Source organism: Chrysochloris asiatica, unplaced genomic scaffold (assembly GCF_000296735.1).
Source record: "Chrysochloris asiatica unplaced genomic scaffold, ChrAsi1.0 scaffold00016, whole genome shotgun sequence".
NCBI lineage: Eukaryota > Metazoa > Chordata > Mammalia > Afrosoricida > Chrysochloridae > Chrysochloris > Chrysochloris asiatica.
The window spans coordinates 17,541,640-17,560,932 of record NW_006408534.1 but is presented as its reverse complement, the minus strand read 5'-3'; the positions used below and the strand labels follow the sequence as shown (position 1 = coordinate 17,560,932).

At 34.3% G+C, this 19,293-nt stretch overlaps 1 protein-coding gene across 2 annotated transcripts in view; it reads right to left on the bottom strand.

Annotated features, from left to right (window-relative positions):
* ATAD2B (ATPase family, AAA domain containing 2B) overlaps positions 1–19,293 on the bottom strand; it is a 235,328-nt gene that overhangs the window by 66,642 nt on the left and 149,393 nt on the right. The window contains exons 19-21 of one of the 2 annotated variants that reach the window (XM_006835245.1): positions 10,955–11,140; positions 5,067–5,202; positions 2,062–2,258 (exon numbers count right to left, since the gene is read on the bottom strand). In XM_006835245.1, the coding sequence (XP_006835308.1) occupies positions 2,062–2,258; positions 5,067–5,202; positions 10,955–11,140 (519 nt within the window). The remainder of the gene's footprint in view (positions 1–2,061; positions 2,259–5,066; positions 5,203–10,954; positions 11,141–19,293) is intronic. The other variant, XM_006835246.1, reaches the window with a different exon arrangement.

Genomic DNA, 19,293 nt, shown 5'->3' with positions numbered 1-19,293 from the left:
CTCATCTTTCTCCCGCGGAGCGGCTGGTAGTTTCGAACCGCTGACCTTAAGGTTCGCAGCCCGATTCGTAACCACTACGCTACCAGAGCTCCTTTAGGGAAGATAGTAGAGCTATAAATCAGAAGATATTAGTTGTACTCTGGCTGGTACTTAGCATGCCCTGTATACATGTAGAAAATATTTTATAAGCTGTAAAATATAAAATTCATAGCACTAAAAGCCATAAAGTTTTAGTACCTATGTTTAGTTTAAAATTCAACATTTATTTTCTCAATGTTTTATCTTCTCTGCCATTGGCTTTAGAATTTAATAGTTTTTAAACACTTAAAATTCATTTTTTGAATATAAACTTTGTGTTTTGGGTTATCTAAATGCCATCTTGTTTCCCCTCTCTAATTCTTCCCAAGAACTCCAATATTTAAGAGTAGATAAAGAACCAGTAGCAGAATAAACCTGAGACAAAAGGAACAAAGAAAGAAACAAACGGAAGATAATTCAACCCTTACATACAAATTTTATCTGACCAGCTTTCTATCCTTTTACACTGCCTTACTATCATTTACAAAACTTGTACTCAGTTGCCGATGGCATTTAAAATCTGACAATCTCTCTGGTCAGAAAGAAAAAAGTTTCTTGAGCCAAGGCAATATTGATTTATTCCAAACATGGGAAGCTGTCTTGGGGCAAGCTCTTATCCTCAAGAAGTATGAGAGTTCAAACATATCCAAATTTGGGGTATGGGGAAGAAGGTATTTAAAATAATCTTTAAACTTGGCTGATAGTTTTAAGGTTATCTGAAAACACTATACACGAAGGAAAAAAAAAAAAATCCCTCTAATAAAGTGATATTTATCAACTGAAAAGCAAATTAGGCAGGTCTTGTTTTCCGAGTTGGAAGGGCAGTAAAGGGGTAGGTGAGATAGGTAACTGTGATATAGTATTAAGCAAATGAACTTGGAATTTTAAAAAATTTCAAATTGTGGCTATGTCACTTGCCAACTGTATAATCTAACAGAGACTCAATTTCCTTAGCTACAAAAAACTACGTACTGGGATGAATATACTTGAAAAAAAAGAAAAAAATAATAATCCCTTTATTCCACGAAAAGGAAAAGTACAAATATTTTCAGACTTGATTGGGGTGGGGGAGGGCAGGGTACCGTAGTGATAGCTCACAGTTTCCAGTCACACATGAAGTAATGGTTCCACAAAAGCACAGATTTTACAACTAAGACGTGACATTAACGTTGAATCATTTCATAATTTAAATCAAAAAAGAAAAAAAAATCAAAACTAGAAACACCAACACTGTTCAAACATGGAGTCTGAACTATAAGAAGAAGGCCAGTAAAGATTATGTTGTGGTCATCCACACACTATATTATCCCAGGATAAAAAAATAACAATTATAATCTAAAATAATAATAGCCCATACTATCATGGTAGATTCCAAATGGAAAATTTCTTAACTCATTATCACAAACCATGCTCTGACAAGCACACAAAACAATACACAGAAAAAGTGAGAAATTTTCCACCAGGAACAGAGAAAACCTTGGAGGAAAAAATAATTTTAGCTGCATTCGATGTGCTTAACTTCAAACAGCAGCTTATCCACAGGCATTTCCAAAATATTAAGTATAAAGAAATTTTAGGTATCTTATCCATTCCTTTTGATGATGTATATGCCATTTGGGAAATGCCAATACTAACTGGCACTCATTGGTTAACATTAATAAAGTTTTGTGATCAGGATTTATCCTGGAATAAAAATAGTCTAGTATGGACAAAGTAACTTTTAATGCTCTTCTTAAATTGAAGAGTAAGAGATCCCAAGGATCGATAATAATTAACAGGAGAGATACAAGTCAGTCACTAATTTTACCCAAGAGTCACCAGATGTTTGCTGATGATGTGGGTAATTATCACATGGATTATAATTTTACAGGCTAGGGGTAATATTCATCCATGCCTTTGTTTTTTTCCTTCCAAAAAAAGATGTCAATATTTTTTTCTTTTAGCCAGTTCAACTTCACTGTTTGCACACTACTGAAACAAGACCTCTTCAATATCCACCGGTTTGCTGAAGATGTTAAAGCGTTTATCTGTGGCCAGCCTCTTGGTTACATCTCTGAGAAACAACCGCAATTCTCTTAAAGTATTTTCCTCCTGGTCCTCCATCCGAGTTTTTTCTGATTCTGATAATTGGCGAGGTGGGGAAGGTAGTGCAAGAGGAAGCACTTCCATAGCACAAAGAGCTAAAGAAAACAGAAGAAGCTGTTAGGATTTCAATCCGGTATGGCACAGTCCTAAACTACTTTTCTGGCATTTACTCAAATTTTCTTTTAAGAAAAGGTGAATTACAAATATATGTGACCCATGTCATTCAAATAAGCAAAAATCTGAATGAAAACAAAAAGTAAATTAGGAAATAAGTTCACTTTATAAAATAACTTGTCATTTAAAAAAAAACAAACATTGCCATCAAGTTGATTCCAACCCACAGCAACCATATAGGACAGGGTATAAGAGCACCATAGGGTTTCTAATGCTGTAATATTTATTTGTGGCACTGTGGGTTAATGCGCCACACTGCAAAGCCATTTGAACTGCAAGTCAGCATTTCAAGCTCAACAGTGGCTCCTCAGACCCCTATACAGTGTCACTATGGGTCGGAACTGACTGGACGGCACTTCACAACAATAGCAACACATCTTCATGGAAGTAGTTGCCACACCTTTTCCCATGGAGCATGGATTTGAATCACTAACCTTTCAGTGGTCAGCCAAGTGCTTAACTCTCATACCACAAAGCTCCTTACCTCACAACTGTTGCTGTTAAGTGCCACTGAGTCAGGGTTTCTGAGAAGTAGCTAGTGGGTGTGAACTGCTGATTCTGTGGTTAGCAATACAGTGTTTACCCTTGGACTCCTTTAAAGCATAACTGATTTCAAATAATTTCACTCTAAAATATTACTGACATAAAACTTATAAAAATTTACTTAAAATCAATATAAATATCTGCAGAGTAAAATACTGTATACTGATTTGATATAGTCAATTTAGTTTAAAACCTGTTTTTCAAAATGGGGTTGCCTTATATGCATATAAATAAAATGAGCTAGTTAAAAATTCTTTCATCCTTCCTGTCCTCAAATAAATTCTAATTTTATGAAAGTCTCCTACCTTTATATTCTTAGTACAGTGAATGGTGCTTGGGAGCAAAGCGATTCAAAGAAAAACTCAGTTTAAAGTATCATACATAAAATCCATGATATTCTCTACCTAAACCTAAATAAAAATCCTATTAAAGGATAAGGATTAACTTTCCCAATCAAAATATGAAGTCCTGATGTGGCACTGAAGGATAAGCACTGCAAGCCACAAGGTCAGCAGTTCAAACCCACCAGCTGCTCCTCAGAAACCCTATACTAGGTTACTATGAGTCAGAACTGACTTGATAGCACTTAACAACAACAATCATAGTATGATCTAATATTTTTAAAGATATTCCTGATATCAAACTGAAGCTTGCGATCAAAATTCTAAGTATTATAAATTATATGCAAATTTTTTACTGCATAGGAAGCTGGCAACCCTAGTGGCCTCCTACACCTTACATTGTTCAAGGGTCAACTGTATTTCACTGGTTTCTAAATAGCCTAGAAAATGAAAAATAAAATTCAACAAAAGTAACTTTAAAAAACTATGCCAATCCCAGGGGGCAGGCTTGTGGGATGTACCCTCTGGCTGTTTGATGATGCATACAGAGAACTGTAATCATTGCAATGAAACAAAATAAAATAGGATGAATTGTAAAGCTAATCTTCTCCCATGTAAACTATCACATAATTTACAATAAAAACTTTTAAAAAAAATTATTCTTAATTAAAAAAACACAAAACCATGCCAATCCTAAACACAAAAATTCAGATTATGGGACTAAAATATATCTAAAAGCATACAAGATGCCATAGTAAATTAAATAATTTACATAGTGAATATCTGAAACATTCGTATTTAAAGTTAACAAAAGGTAACAACCAATAGTCAACCAGAAGGTATACTCTACACAATGAATTTCCCAAAACTTCTGGGAGAAAAACCCCATGATTACAGCTATTAAACATGCTAATTCTCAAAACATTGAGAATTTTTATAAAGAATCCTACTAAAGAGCAAAAGAATTATAAAAGTTTGGGTAATATAACCAATTAGAAAAAACAGACAATAAAGACAAGTGGAAAAAATATTAACAGCTAAGAATTTGATAAAGGCGCAAACTTATATGACATCCTACAAAATCTGCTTTGAGAAACATTAAAGATAGAACAAAGGAAGAAAAGGCATAAACTATTTTACCAAACAGGATTACTATTTCCTAGCAAAGGTTACATTAATAAATTAAGACATCTTATTTATTTATGTATTTTAAAGATTAGTAAAAGAAATGATCTTTTCAATGGTTTAGAATATAGTCCTTACTTGAACTTAAATCTGACAAGTTCTTGAGGCCCTTCTTAATGTGCTCAATCCCAAGAAATATCAAACGCTTACAACTGAGACATGAAAGATTTTCAAGTGACTAACATAAGTCATTTAACATAATAGATGTAAAAGAAGTATTTTTTAAATAAATAAATAAACCAAAAAAAGCAAATGTTCTAATGGACACTCAGCCATATCAATACCTGTTGTTTCTGGTCCACAACACACTTGTTCTTTACAACCTGACAATTCATGTACTTAAAAGTGACTACAGCTGACAGAACCCTGTGGCTTTTTGAGTCTCACAATGTGAAATTTACCAGAGCATCAGGTCTGAAGTAATAAGGGGTATACTTAACTAATAGTCACCTATCAGTACAGCTTTAATATTTACGCTGTACTCCCCAAATTCCTCAATTTGGGTGACCATAGTGCGGCTTCTACATGGTTCAATTTATTAGAACCTAACAAACTCTGTGTCCACGAGGAAATGATTTAAAAATTCCAGACTCTAAGAAAGGACATTCATATTTTTAATTCCACCCCCCCTCATTTCCCTAATGACTTGAGGGGCTTTACCGGTGTGTTTTCTTCGTGGTGGAGCCATTGATGCCTGATTGAGAATCAATTCTTGGAAAAATTTTCTTCTGTCTTCTTCAATAGGCCTTTGAATATATAAGACCTCTTCGTATTGTATTCTAAAGATACATTTAATCTACACACATACACACACACACAAAAAGACATTAGATACAGAGAGAGAATTAAAAGCTTACATGTTATACCAAATCATAATTTCTTCAATTTAAAGTAGCAATTTCAATGTTCATTGAATATTTATACAAGTAGAGCTGACCTAGTCCTGGGCTATATGGTTGTGAGGTTCAACCTCAAAGAAAAACAAGAATGGTAGAATAATCTAATTATGAGGCTATATCTGGAAAAGTGAACAAATAACACCAAAAAGGATAACTATAATATAATCAGATAGCAACAAACGCTAAGACCTATTGCATAAGATTTGAAAAGTAATTACCTAGAATCTGCAATAAAGAGCTGTTAAACAATGACTTTTCATCCTCATGTTTCTTTGTACTTTTTAAGCACTGATTTTCCCTCCTGTACTCTTTCTCCTACCAAGTCTATTCCAATGTATCTTCTGGAATCTTGGCTGCACTGTAAATAATCTACACTTATTCTCTTAACAAAATACTCTATAATCATACTACTTTCCACACAAGATTCTCAGTTAACAGTTTATTTAACTTACATGTTTTTATGTTGCTGTTGTTAAGTGTTATCAAGTTGGACCCTGTATACGGTTTTCAAGGCTATAAATTTTTGAGGGAACAGAAAAAGCCTCATCTTTCTCTCACGCAGCTGGTGAGCTTGAACTGCTGACCCTGTGGTTTGTAGTCTAAGATTTATCCTATTGCCTACCTTCGAGACACCAAGTTCCTTGAAAACAGGTATCATTTCTTATTTATCTATTTTCCTGTATATGCTACTGTGCCTGTTATATTGGTGTGCTTAGTAAGAATATACAGAACAGATAAAGCTTGTGATTCTGCCGCCCATACTAACTGAAAATGGAAACAACAAAATAGGGACATAGTCACAGAATGGAAAGAAGAACCATCCATGACAGGGTAGAAATATTGGATTGGCATTCAAAACAACAGCAGTTTAGCCAAAGTTTGACCACACATTTGTGGTAAATTTGGATAATTCACTCAATTTGTTTTGTCTAACTACTTACTGGAAGGATCCCTGGTTTAACAGCAGTCAAGTGCTCAGTTACTAACTGAAAGGTTGACAGATTGGACCCTCACACCAGTTCACCTAAGATTCCACAGGAGAAAGATCTGATAGGCAGATCCTATAAAGATTGTTGTTGTTGTTGTTGTTGTTAAGTGCCTTCGGGTCAGTTCCGACTCATAGCAACCCTGTATAGGTTTTCCAAGGAGCAACTGGTGGGTGTGAACTGCCAACCTTGTGGTTCACAGTCCAGTGCTGATCCTATAGCACCACACCAGAGACCCTATATATATTGCAGCCTAAAAAACTCTACGGGGCAGTTGTACTCTTGATTGGACAACCTTAACAACATTATGATACCAGGCTGCAAGTGCCATAACAGAAGCTGAAACACAGAGGAAAGACCCTGCAAGGGATAGGGACAAAGAAGTACATAAGATAAAGCAAAAATAGCTAAAACTGATTGGGTCTCAAAAATAAACAAAACCTAATGCCCTAGGAGTACTGTGATTTTGTTCAAGGATGACAAAATATTTAGCTTCAGTTTTAAATATCCTTCATTCTTATAATTTTTTAAATACTGTGTTTTAGGCTAAAAGCATATAAAGAGTAAATCTAAACATCACAAGAAAAGAATATTATAGAATATTATAATGAATATGGATGTCAAAATCCTTGACAAAATATAGCAAATAAATCCACAAACATTTAAAAATAATTATACACCATTAAAAATTCTGGTGGTGGATTGATTTAGCATTTGGCTGCTAACCAAAAGATCAACAGTTCGAACCCATAAGTCGCTCCATGGAGAAAGATACGGCAATCTGCCTCCACAAAGATTTACAGCCTTGAAAACCCCTATGGTGTTGCAGTTCTGTTCTGTCCTACAGGGTCACTATGAGTCAAAATCCACTTGACAACAGATTCATTTTGGTATTAGGCATACACTATGACCAAGTGGAATTTATTCCAGGAATGCAAGGGTAGTTCAACATTAGAAAATCAGTCAATATATGACATTAACTGAACATGTGAAAAGAACCATATAATCACCTCAATTGAAAAGTCATTTGACAAAATTCAATACACTTTCATGAGAAAAGCACTCAGTAAGAGATGTTGTTGTTGTTGTTGTGAAGTGCCTTCGAGTCGGTTCCGACCCATAGCGACCCTGTACAGGGTTTCCGAGGGTGTAAATCCTTACGGGAGTAGAAAGCCTCATCTTTCTCCCGCGGAGCGGCTGGTAGTTTCGAACCACTGACCTTAAGGTTTGCAGCCCGATTCATAACCACTACGCTACCAGAGCTCCTTTCAGTAAGAGATATTCCTCAATATACTAAAGGGAATTTATGAAAAAACCACAGCTAACATCATACTCCATAGAAAAAGACTGTGAGCTTTCTTATTAAGATCAGTAACAAGACAAGAAGGCACTCTCACCACTGTTATGCAACATTGTTCTGAAAGTCATAGCCAGAGTAACGGGGCAAGAAAATAAATAAATAAATAAAAGGTATCAAATCAAGAAGGAGAAAGTAAAACCATCCCTTTTTATCCTATACACAGAAAATCCCCACACTTCTAAAGAAAGCTACTGAAACTAATAAATGAATTCAGTAGAGTGGCAGGTGACAAGGTGACAAGATCAATATACCAAAATTAATTCTATTTCTATACATCAGCAATGAGAAAGATGGAAAAAAAAAAGATTAAGGAAACGTTGTCATTTATAAAACATATGAAATAATTAAGTACCTAAAAGTATATTTAACCAAGAAAGTGAAAGATCTGTACACAGAAAACTATGAAAGACACTCAAATTAAAAGATACTAATGCCATACTGAAACTCACTGCTATCAAGTCGATTCCAACTCACAGGACCTTGTATAGGGTTTCCGAGGCTGTAAATCCTCAAAGAAACAAAAAACTTCATCTTTCTCCCAAGGAGTGGCTAATGGGTTTGAACTGCCGACCTTGTGGCTAGCAGTCTAGCGCTTATTCTACAGCATTACCAGGGATCTTTCAAAAAAAAAACTTAAGAAGGCCTAAATTTCCAACAGCCTTCCTTACAGAAATGGAAGCCAACACTCAAATTTATATGAAAGAGCAAGGGATCCCTAATAGCTAGAAACTGGAGACGTGAAAGTAAGTAAGACAGTCCTCTCCCCTTACAGAGCTCATGGTCTCCACAGAGGTTCTCAAACGTCTAGTCAGGACTGCTTTACACTCTTAAGAAGTACTGAGGACTCCAAGGAGCTTTTATGTTGGTCATATCTGTCAATAATTACACATAAAAATTAAAACTATAAAACATTTAAAATAATTTATTCATTCAAAAAACAAACATATCTCATATTAATATTTTAAAAGTTTATTTCTTTAGAAAAACATTTTTTTTCAAAAAGTATATATAACATGAAATACATACAATTCAATGAGAAAACTAGCATTGTTCCAAATTCTTCAAATGCCTGGCTTAATGGAAGCAAATGAATTCTCAGATTGACTTCTGTAATCAATTTGCTACAGTATATTGTTTTGACTGAAATACATGAAGAAAATGCAGCCTCAAATAGATAAATAATTAGAAAAGGAGGACTATAACAATCCTATGAAAAGGTGTTGTTGTTGTTGTTAAGTGCTATCGAGTTGGTTCCGACCCATAGCGACCCTGTACAGGGTTTCCGAGGGTGTAAATCTTTACGGGAGTAGAAAGCCTCATCTTTCTCCCGTGGAGCGGCTGGTAGTTTCGAACCGCTGACCTTAAGGTTCGCAGCCCGATTCGTAACCACTACGCTACCAGAGCTCCTTAGGGGCACCCAAAGTTTCCCAGACCAATGTTTAAGAAGAGCTGGTCAAAAGTCATGATTTCCAATTTTTTTGGATCATACTCCATAATGGTGAAAGCAAATTGAAAATATACCCTCTAGAAAATGCACATTTATATATACTACTCTATTTATATTATAAAGTACATACATACAAAATTGTTAAACTAGTATGAACAATAAAGTTTTAACATTTGTCCCAGTATCCTAATGCATTCTCTTGTTTACAAACTTACACTGAGATATAAAAATAGAGACATAAAGAAACATTTACAAGAGAATGTCATAAGGGCTCTAAAAGATGAGATTTTCTTATTTTGTCTTTGGATTTTGTAAACTCATAAAAGGCAGTTCTTTAATGCGTTAGACTGCAAAGTTGTTTGAACTTCATGATCAGTGGTTCAAACTCACCAGCCACTCCTTGGAAACCCTATATAGGGTCACTATGAGTAGGAATCTACTTGACGACACTTAATAACAACATATATACATATATAAACTTCAATGGTTTTGGTTCCCTAGAGAACCCCCGGTCCAAGACAAGTAGTTACTTGGTTAGTAAGAGTAAGGAGTACAGGATACAACAAGGAAATAAACAGAAATTTCAGGATTTAGTACTAAGAAGTTTCTAATATTTAACTACCAAGTAAGGTTATTGGCAAATAAATAATGGCTTTTTGAATACATTAAATAAGACAATATAGCAGTGCTGAAAATGTATAAAATGTAGTATTAACTTTTAAAAAAATAAACTGATAGTAAAATTATGTATGTAAAATTATAGACAACAGAAGTAGGCAAAATAAAAACTGCTGTATCAAGAAGATACAAACATAAGACTCTTACTTTCAAATGCTTCCAACAAATTAAAGGGAAAAATTCACATAATTCTATATTGCCAACCAGAACCTCTAATTATCCCAAATTGTCTTTCTTTCTTTTTTTATTTATATAAAATGATAGTAAAACTAGTTGACAGTAAGGAACTGATTTAAAAAGTGGTTCTAAGGTTATGTCTAGGTTCAGTCCATTCTTCCAAATCAACTTCAACTGCATTCCTATTTTAGAAGACTAGTAAAATACCAAACATTTTATAGCTCTACGGTTTCCAAAATAAATTCACATATAGTGTCTCACACCAACAATACTCTGTGTCATTACCCGTATTATATAGATGAGGAAACTGAAATTCAAACATTTATCCAAAAGCAAAAGACTAGTAAAAGTCAGTACATTACTACTGCATTCTACTAACATTTAAAACATTCAAGTATTTTATATGAGTATCATTCCTACTGTGTCTCCTGTGTAAAATATTTCTAAGCATTTCTTAAGGAGATTATTGTAAAACCTAGTAAGGTCAAAGTTTTAAAACATTTTTTTCAAAAACAAATTTCATTCACATGATTTGATCTACTAATTTTTCTGACTCATACATGATTCTATCTATGATTCTAATAAATTAAATATACATTGGAGTTAAACTCAGAAGGTAAATTTCAGATTTGAAAATATGTGTATTGAAAACTAACACCAACTAAAGAGCTAAAAGATGAAATCCCACCACATAATCTAAAGGATGCTAATGATGAAGAAGAGAATCGTATTGGTGATGCAGCTAAGATTTTCTTCATAGTTACTACATGTCAGGTTCTATGCTAAGCATGAATTTTCTTTAAAAATCTTCATAATAATACTGAGAAACATATTAATATTCTACCAAAAAATGAAACTGAAACTTAGAATTTGTCTTAAGTTACATAGAAATGTATAATAGTTATGATTCCTGATGGTATTAATTTTATTGTAAATAATGTGTCTCATTTATAAGGTCATATATTTTAAAACAATATAATAAGATAAATCTTTAATCTTACCTCTTCAGGTAGTTCACTGTACATGGTTTCGGAGGTAGACAATAAAAATATAGGTGAAAATGATGGTATATCTTGTAGCAATGTCAGAAAAGTTGCTCTCACAGTTTCACTGACAGCTTCCCACCAATCACCAATGTGAGGCATATAAACAATACTAGGTACTGTTCTTCGAGCTTCACGAAAAATCTAATTTAGGGAAAAAAAACTAGCATTAAAACACTAAAATTGATATTCTAAACTCTACCAGTAACCTTCAAAATCAAGAAGTGTTCCAAGACTCTTTCTGTTACTAGCTTCAGCCCAAATACTTAAGTTCTTTAAGATATGATACATAACCCCTTACATACAACTTGTTATCTTATCTTTGCCCCATTCAAAAGAAAAAAAAAAAGTACACTCTTTTCAATTTAATTACTCCTTAGGAGTCCTGGTGTGGAACTGCAGGTTAATGCACTGGATTGCAATGTCAGTTTGAACTGCAAATCAGCATTTCAAGCTTACCAGCCACTCCTCCAAAACCCTATACAGGGTCACTATGAGTCAGAACCAACTCAATGGCACTTAACAACAACACTTAGTGTATGGAGTCCTAGTGTAGCACTGTGGGTTAATGCGCTGGACTGCAAGGTCGATTTGAATCGCAAGATCAGCAGTTCAAGCTTACTAGCTGCTCCCAAGAAACCCTATACAAGGTTCTCTAGGAGTTGGAATCGACTTAACATCACTTAACAATGACAATTTATTAAATATTAATGGTATAAGTAGATGCCTTCTGTGACGCTATGAGACTGCTATCTGCAAGGTTGGCCGTTCAAACCCACCAATTGGAAACCCTATGCAGGGTCGTTATGAATCAAAACTTACTCAACAGCACTTAACAGCAACAATATATACAACAAATATAATAAAAAGCGCCTTGGTGCCATAATTATTGGGCTGCTAACCACCAGGTCGGCAGTTGAAACTCACCAGCTACTCCTTAGGAGTTAGATGAGGCTTTCTGCTCCTATAAAGACGTACAGCCTCGAAAACCAAACAGAGCAGTTCTACTCTGCCCTACAGGGTCACTATGAGTTGGAATCAACTCAACAGCAGTGGGTTTTAAAAATAGTATAAATGCATTAAATTATTCTACTTATTACAAGAAATACCAAAGGAAAAAAAAAATAGACCATAGAAAAAAATGCACCTATATGTCATCCAGGACTCCTGGTGTGGCACTGGATTGCTAACCACAGGTCAACAGTTCAAACCCACCAATCACTCCTCGGAAACTTTACACAAAGACGCTATGAGTTGGAACCAACACAAAGGCACCTAACAACATATGTAACCCATGTAAAAGTTTGTGGGAAAATGGAATTTTTTCCACATACTTTTTGAAGCTCCCTTGTATTTGTGCACACTGCCTAAAATCACTCAACATATGAATGAAATATTTTCACTACGATATATCTCCCTAGAACTTAAAAATAATGAACTACCTACTGAACTACTTGCTCATCACCATTTATCTGACTTCAATCTTATATAAAATAGTCACAAAATATCTTTATTCTTTTAAAAAGCAAAAAATAAATTAACAAAGGACTCTGAGATACTTCTTTTGATACAAAATACAAAATGAAGTTTTTCTTTAGGTGTTAAAAAGAGTCAAAACCACAGCTTTAGTCTCACTTGGTGAACACATACTAAAAAGGACCAGGCTGGCTATTAGAAAGTTGCAAAGCACCATTATATCCATGTAAGGGTAAGTCAGCAGTTCAATAGGGCCAGCAACAAATTCTCAAATGTTAAAATGACATCTTTTCAATACTTTTTAATAAGCTAGAGTATAGAAATCTGCTTCAATCCAAGAACTATATTCCTAAAATTCTCTAGTTAGCTCTTCTTTTAAACCAACACATTACAATTTAAAAACCTGCTGCCACCAAATCAATTCCGACTCAATGAGCCCCTATGTAACATGTAAAAGAGCCCTAGCCCTGGTGGCAAATCAGTGAAGCACTCAGCTGCTAACTGAACAGTTGGTAATATAAACCCGTACCCAACAGCTCCCTCCACAGAAGAAAGAGCTGGTAATGTCGTCCATAAAGATTATAGCCTAGAATATCCTGTGGAGCAGATCAGCTCTGTCACATGGGTCACTCCGAGTTGGAATTGGCTCTATAGTACCTACACAGAATAAGGTACAATGCAGAATAAGCACAATGCAGGAATATGAGCCTAAAATCAACAATGATGAGGATTATTGGAAACATTCCTAAGAATCAAAAGGATTGCTTTGTTAATGAGTAAACTTACCACTTACATGAATTTTTACAATAATACATTTTATACAGTTTTAAGTGTACTGTGTGAAATTAAATACACTGTAAGGTCAATTAACAAACAAATGAAAAATGTTCAAATAAAAAATTTCCTCAAAATTTGAAATACTGGTATTATGATCACTCACATCCAAAGTAAAGATTGTCCCTTTCTTTCCTTCAATATTTGCATATCCACCAATCCAGAACTATTGTATAGCACAACTCCTTCAAGACTCTCAAATTTTGAACTTTTTAGAAGCATACACCCTCCTATTCTGGAACTTGAAAATGCAAGGATCTTTCCTCCCGGAGCTCTTACAGAAGATTCATAAGCGAAAAAGATGCATAAGTATTGGAAAAAGGAAAGAAGCACAGAGGAGCACAATGGCAAATGAAGTATTTGTTTTAAATATATGTATTACATGTCACCCAAACCAGGCATGGTATGTGGAAGACAGTGACTATTGGTCGCTCTCGAACTCCCCACCGTATTCTAGTAAAACTAGGAATATCAACCGGAGAGAAATACGACTATACGAAAAAGATTAAAGAGCTAAAATGTACTGAGAAACCTCAAAATCTTAACCACCTAATTAATTCAATCATGCAAATCATCACACGCCCAGGGTCCAAGGAAATAAGAAAGCATGCCTTTAAAAAATGAAATTGTTTCATTCTTCTGGATTTGGTTTTCTAGGAAGGTGTGTGGAGAATATCCAGCTACTGACATAAGAAGATGGGCACAACAATACAAGGTTGAGTGATTAAAAACTCTATAAAACAAGAAGTTAAATAACAAGACCGTAAGTATTTTAAATGTATTTGCAACACTGAACTAGATATGAGCATCGTAAGCCATAAAAGAGTAGGTCTAGGGTTGTTTTGGTTTTTGGTGTTTTTTCTCCTATTTCTTTCAGTTTTCATCTAGTCCTCTCTAAATTGATCAGGATATTCTATTAACCTTTGATATCAAACGCATTAAGAAAATGTCCTTATTTGTAGACTCATTAAAACTATGTTCGAAATATCAAGGGAAAAAATAATAGGACAAAAGAAAATGTCTAAGATGAGTATAGAGAAATAAATAGGCCTGGACTTTCTAGAAGTCATGGTTCATGAATGCATAATTATCTGAAGTGAAAATTAAAGTAACTATATGAAATACCAATCTCTAAGGAATAGTATCGAAATTTATTTTTAAATCTTTCAGGGGTAGCATCCTTGATTTCTTTGAAAAAAAAAAAAAATTAAGTACTATTAAAGGAAGTAGCACTGGTGGCACAGTGATTGATACTCGGCTGCCAAGCAGAAAGGTTAACAGTTCAAACCTATCATACCCTCGGCAAGAGAGAGATGTGACAGTCAGCTTCTGTTAAGACTTACTGCCTTGACAACTCTGTGGGACATTTCTACTCTGTCATAGAGGGTCCTGGTGAGTCAGAAACAACTCGACGGCAATGGGTCTGACTAATATTAAAGCAGTGTGTTTTTTAATTCTTTATGTTATCTCAGAATGTTAAAAGAAACTTTCATGCTTTATTTAAACATACAAACCAACTTACCCTAATTCTACAATTTTAAGATAATTAAAAAAGAACAGAGACTGAGAATAGAGTTTTAGAGGAAGTTATTAGAAAAATACAGAAAAAAAAATTCTTCCTCTTGTGATTTGTCTATAATATAAAAATAGCTCTTTTACAGTTTGCTAGTGACTTTTATTAAAGTTGTGGGGCAATATACAATCTGTGAAATCAACCAGATAATACAAACTAGAAAAATAAAATCTAGTTTTAGTGAAGCGGCAATTGGTTTGGGAACAAGTGATGCCATTTTATAACTAGAAAAATACTCACCTACAGGGTGTCTTGGATTGGTAGATGTGCAAGGTGTAGTAGAAAACAGAAAAACTGTTATAGAGAAAAAAAGATAGTAGGCCAAATTACTGAACCAACCGTTTCAAATACCTCTGACATGACCAGCACTCTTGCACAAATAAAATGAACAAACACCAAAGTATGTGAACTGTTCATTTTGATTTTTTATTTAAATAATGTACTTCATTCCCTTCTAGTCTCCTTCTTGCCCTCAACACCACTCTGCTTTCAATAACAACAACAACAACAAAAAATAAGCTAGTTTATATTTTTAAAAAAGATAAACTACTTTCTCTGAATATTAAAGATACTAAAGATAAAAATCATTCTATTGAAATTAGAGGTATCCATACAAGAAAGCACAAATGATAGGAACTATACAAGAGTTCTAATCATCTCAAAAGTTAAACTTTGAAATAAAAACTTTAGCTGCCAAATTGAAATATTAGATACACAAAAATTTAGTGTCTCTTTTAAAATAAAAAAATATATAGCCATTGTCTTTAAAAGCTATGAGCTGTTATAATTTTAACCACAAATATAAGTGAAGCAAAAAAGCTCCACCTAATATGCCTTTCACTAGCTTCAGAGAAGTTATATAAGGGATCTTCAAAATGTTCTTGGAAAAATCCATTATCTTTTCATTCTATTTTTCCACAACTTTTTTTGAAGCTCCCTTGTCTAGTAACTAGACAAGTACCAAGAAACTTCCAGAATTCATTTCAGCTACTCTATAAAATAATGCATGTTAAAAACTTGAAAAACCTAAGTAAAAGAAAAATATTGAAAGCTAAAACATTCCCAATTACTATACAAACACAAAAGTACTATTGAGATAAGTGTTTACACAATTCCTTATTCCAGGTTATCACAAAATAAATTATCTTTATTACTGATGACTTTGATTTACATCACTTTATTCCATATATTGTCAATTAGAATATATTAACTCTGTGAAAACACACTGTATTGATGCAGAAAAGGAATCAAGAAACAAAGCATCTCATTTCTTTACATACATAAAAAACTAGCCTGTTACAAAGCACAACTAAACTGACTTCAGGACTATAGCAGTAACACAAATCAATATTTTATAAAAATCAAATCATTCAAACTTTTCTGATCAACTCATGTTCTATGGACTTCAAGAATTTCAATGACATATATTGTGCTTACAACTTTAAAAAGAAGCTTGTTCTATAGAATAACCTGCAATCAACAGATGCAAACACAAAAGTATTTAAAGTATACATAGACTGGTGACAATCAGAAACCATACACAAAAACATAACAGAACCAACGTATACACATACGTAAGTCGATTAATTAATTTTTACTTAAAAGAAAAGGATTTACCTGAGAATTTTCTGTTACAATCTAAGTAAAGAAAAATATCAAAATTTTCATATGCACATGCAAAACCATCTTATAGATTTATAACACCCAAATTCTGAAGCTTTTTGACCTACCAAATAGAAATTTATTAATCCAATCATACTTCTCTGCTAACAAAAAAGCCACCAAAACAATAAAATAGCACATACTCAAAGAATCAACTGAAATGTTAAAAAGCCAGATTCCCAGTCAACTCTCTCCCAACCTAAGGTTACTACTAATCCTGGATCTCTAGGGCTTTGATCTACATTCGCATGTTTAACACACTCCCCTATGAGCACAGTAGATTACAAACTGGGCAACTAACCAAAAGGTCAACAGTTTGAATTTAACAGCTGTTCTTCAGGAAAAAGATGAGACTTTCTGCTCCCATAATGATCTACAGCTTCAGAAACCTTCTACAGGGTTTCTATGAGTTGGATCTGACTCGTTGGTATACCACCACTATAATAACTTTACCAAAATGCTGCCCCACAAAAACAAATTTTCAGATAGATACGAAGTTTTAAGGAAGGTTAGAAAACCCTCAGAATTGAATTCAAGACAGAGAAGTTAACTAGTGACTGGTTTTTGTTTGTTATTTCAAGGAGATAATCTTTGTAGGCATAGAATAATCAAAAGGGCTTATTATGAAGTTTAAAGAAAACTGAACACTGCATTGGTGAAAAAAAGGCAAAAGAACGTGTCAAGGAATGTTTTTTGACATCACAACAATGCACCTGCTCATTTTTCAAGGGTGATAAAGGATATCCTACAAGAATTTAATTGGAAGCCTTACTCAATTCACCTACAGCCTTAATAGTGCCCATGCAGAATTTTTTTTCTCTAGGATACACACTGGACTGCTAACTGCAAGGCTGGTAGTTCAAATCCATCTGATGCTCCTTGGAAATCCTGTACAGAGTCGCTATGAGTTAGAACTGACAATACAGCACTTAACAGCAACAACAAAATTGGAGAACATTTCAAAGGAACACGGTTTGTGTCACTCAAAGATGCCAAAACAGCTATTTTGATGTTATGCAAATAAGAAATCTAAGAATTCTTCAGGGAAGAGTTACAGATAGAGGATATCGAGAAACAATAAAAAGCTTCACATTTTGATACTTTTGTTTAATAAAGGTTTCTAAGGTTTTGTAGCAATATTTTTTACTTATGCTCCTACAACAATCAAAATGACAAATGATGGGTTTTAGTTGTTTCACACCACAAAAAGTAACAACTCTTCCCACCTTACCCTCCACCATGACAAAAAGTAATAAACACTAACAAATGTGAAAAGGCTGAAGAATATGATGTTATAAATCATATTCAACCCAAGGATGCCAAGCAGGACTCAGAATAAAGCCCAGGATCCTAACGACATCACCATAGTTCACAACAATGCTTCCGAAGTGTTTCCTCACTATATTTGAGTCACATGAATCCATCAATGTCTTTGTGAATATACACACACCTATTACCCATAAGAGTAAGTAAGTCTTTGAAAATGTCCTGCTTTGAAAGTTATTTAACTTTACTTTGTTTGATATCATTAAATATGCCTGAAAAGAGAAAAAAAAATTCCAACAGCATAGCAGAGTGTAAATTAAAGAGTTAATACATACCTGAATCTTCTAAATCTCTTACCTCAAGCAAAAACAACCATTATTAACTGCTTACAGGAGATTCCTAAGTAAAAATTCTGGTTCTAAATGTTGTTGCTGTTGTTAGTTACCATCGAGTCAATAGCAACTCAACGCTATCCTGTGCACAAGAAAATGAAACACTACCCAGTCCTGGGCAAATCTCACAATCATTGCTATGCCTGAGCCCATCGCTGTCACCACTGTGTCAATCCATCTCATTGGAGCTCTTCTTAATTTTCTCCGGCCATCCACTTTATCACATATGATATCCTTCTCCAATGACTGGTACTCCCTGATAATATTTCTGAAGTATGAGAAACGAAGTCTAACCATCTTGGCTTCAAAACATCACTCTATCTATATTTCTTCCAACACATATTGGTTTGTTCTTTGGTAGTTCGTGATACTTCCAGTTCTCTCCTCCAGCACCATAGCTCAAATGCATCAGTTCTACTATCTTCCTTATTCACTGTCCAACTTCCACATGCAAATAAGGTTAATTTAAAATACCATGGCTTGGGCCAGGTGCACCTTAGTCCTCAAGCTGACATCTTTGCTCTTGAACACTTTAAAAGGTTTTGTGCAGCAGATTTGCCTAATGCAATACATCATTTGATTTCTTGACTGCTGCTATCATCAGCTCAGATGGTTCAGCTGGGCAAAATGAAGTCGTTGACCATTTCAATCTATTCTCCATTTATATGGATACTGTTTGTTGGTCCAATGGTGAGGATTTTTGTTTCTTTACATTGAGATGCAAACCATATAGAAGGCTGTGGTCCTTGATCTTCATCAGTAAGTATTCTTTGCTTTCACCAAGCAAGGCTGTTATCATCTGCATATCACAGGTTATTAATGAGTCTTCCTCCAATCCTGATGCAACTTTTTTTTTTCTTCATATAATCCAGCTTCTCAAATTTTTTGCTCAGCATATAGATTAAGTACAGTGAAAGAATACAACCCTGGCACACACCTTTCATAATTTTAAACCATTCAATGTTCCCTTGTTCAGTTCAAACAACTGCCTATGTACAAGTTGCTCATGAGCACAATTAAGTGTTCTAGAATACTCATTACTTCTCAACATTGTCCATAGCTTGTCATGATCCACACAATCAAAAGCCTTTGCA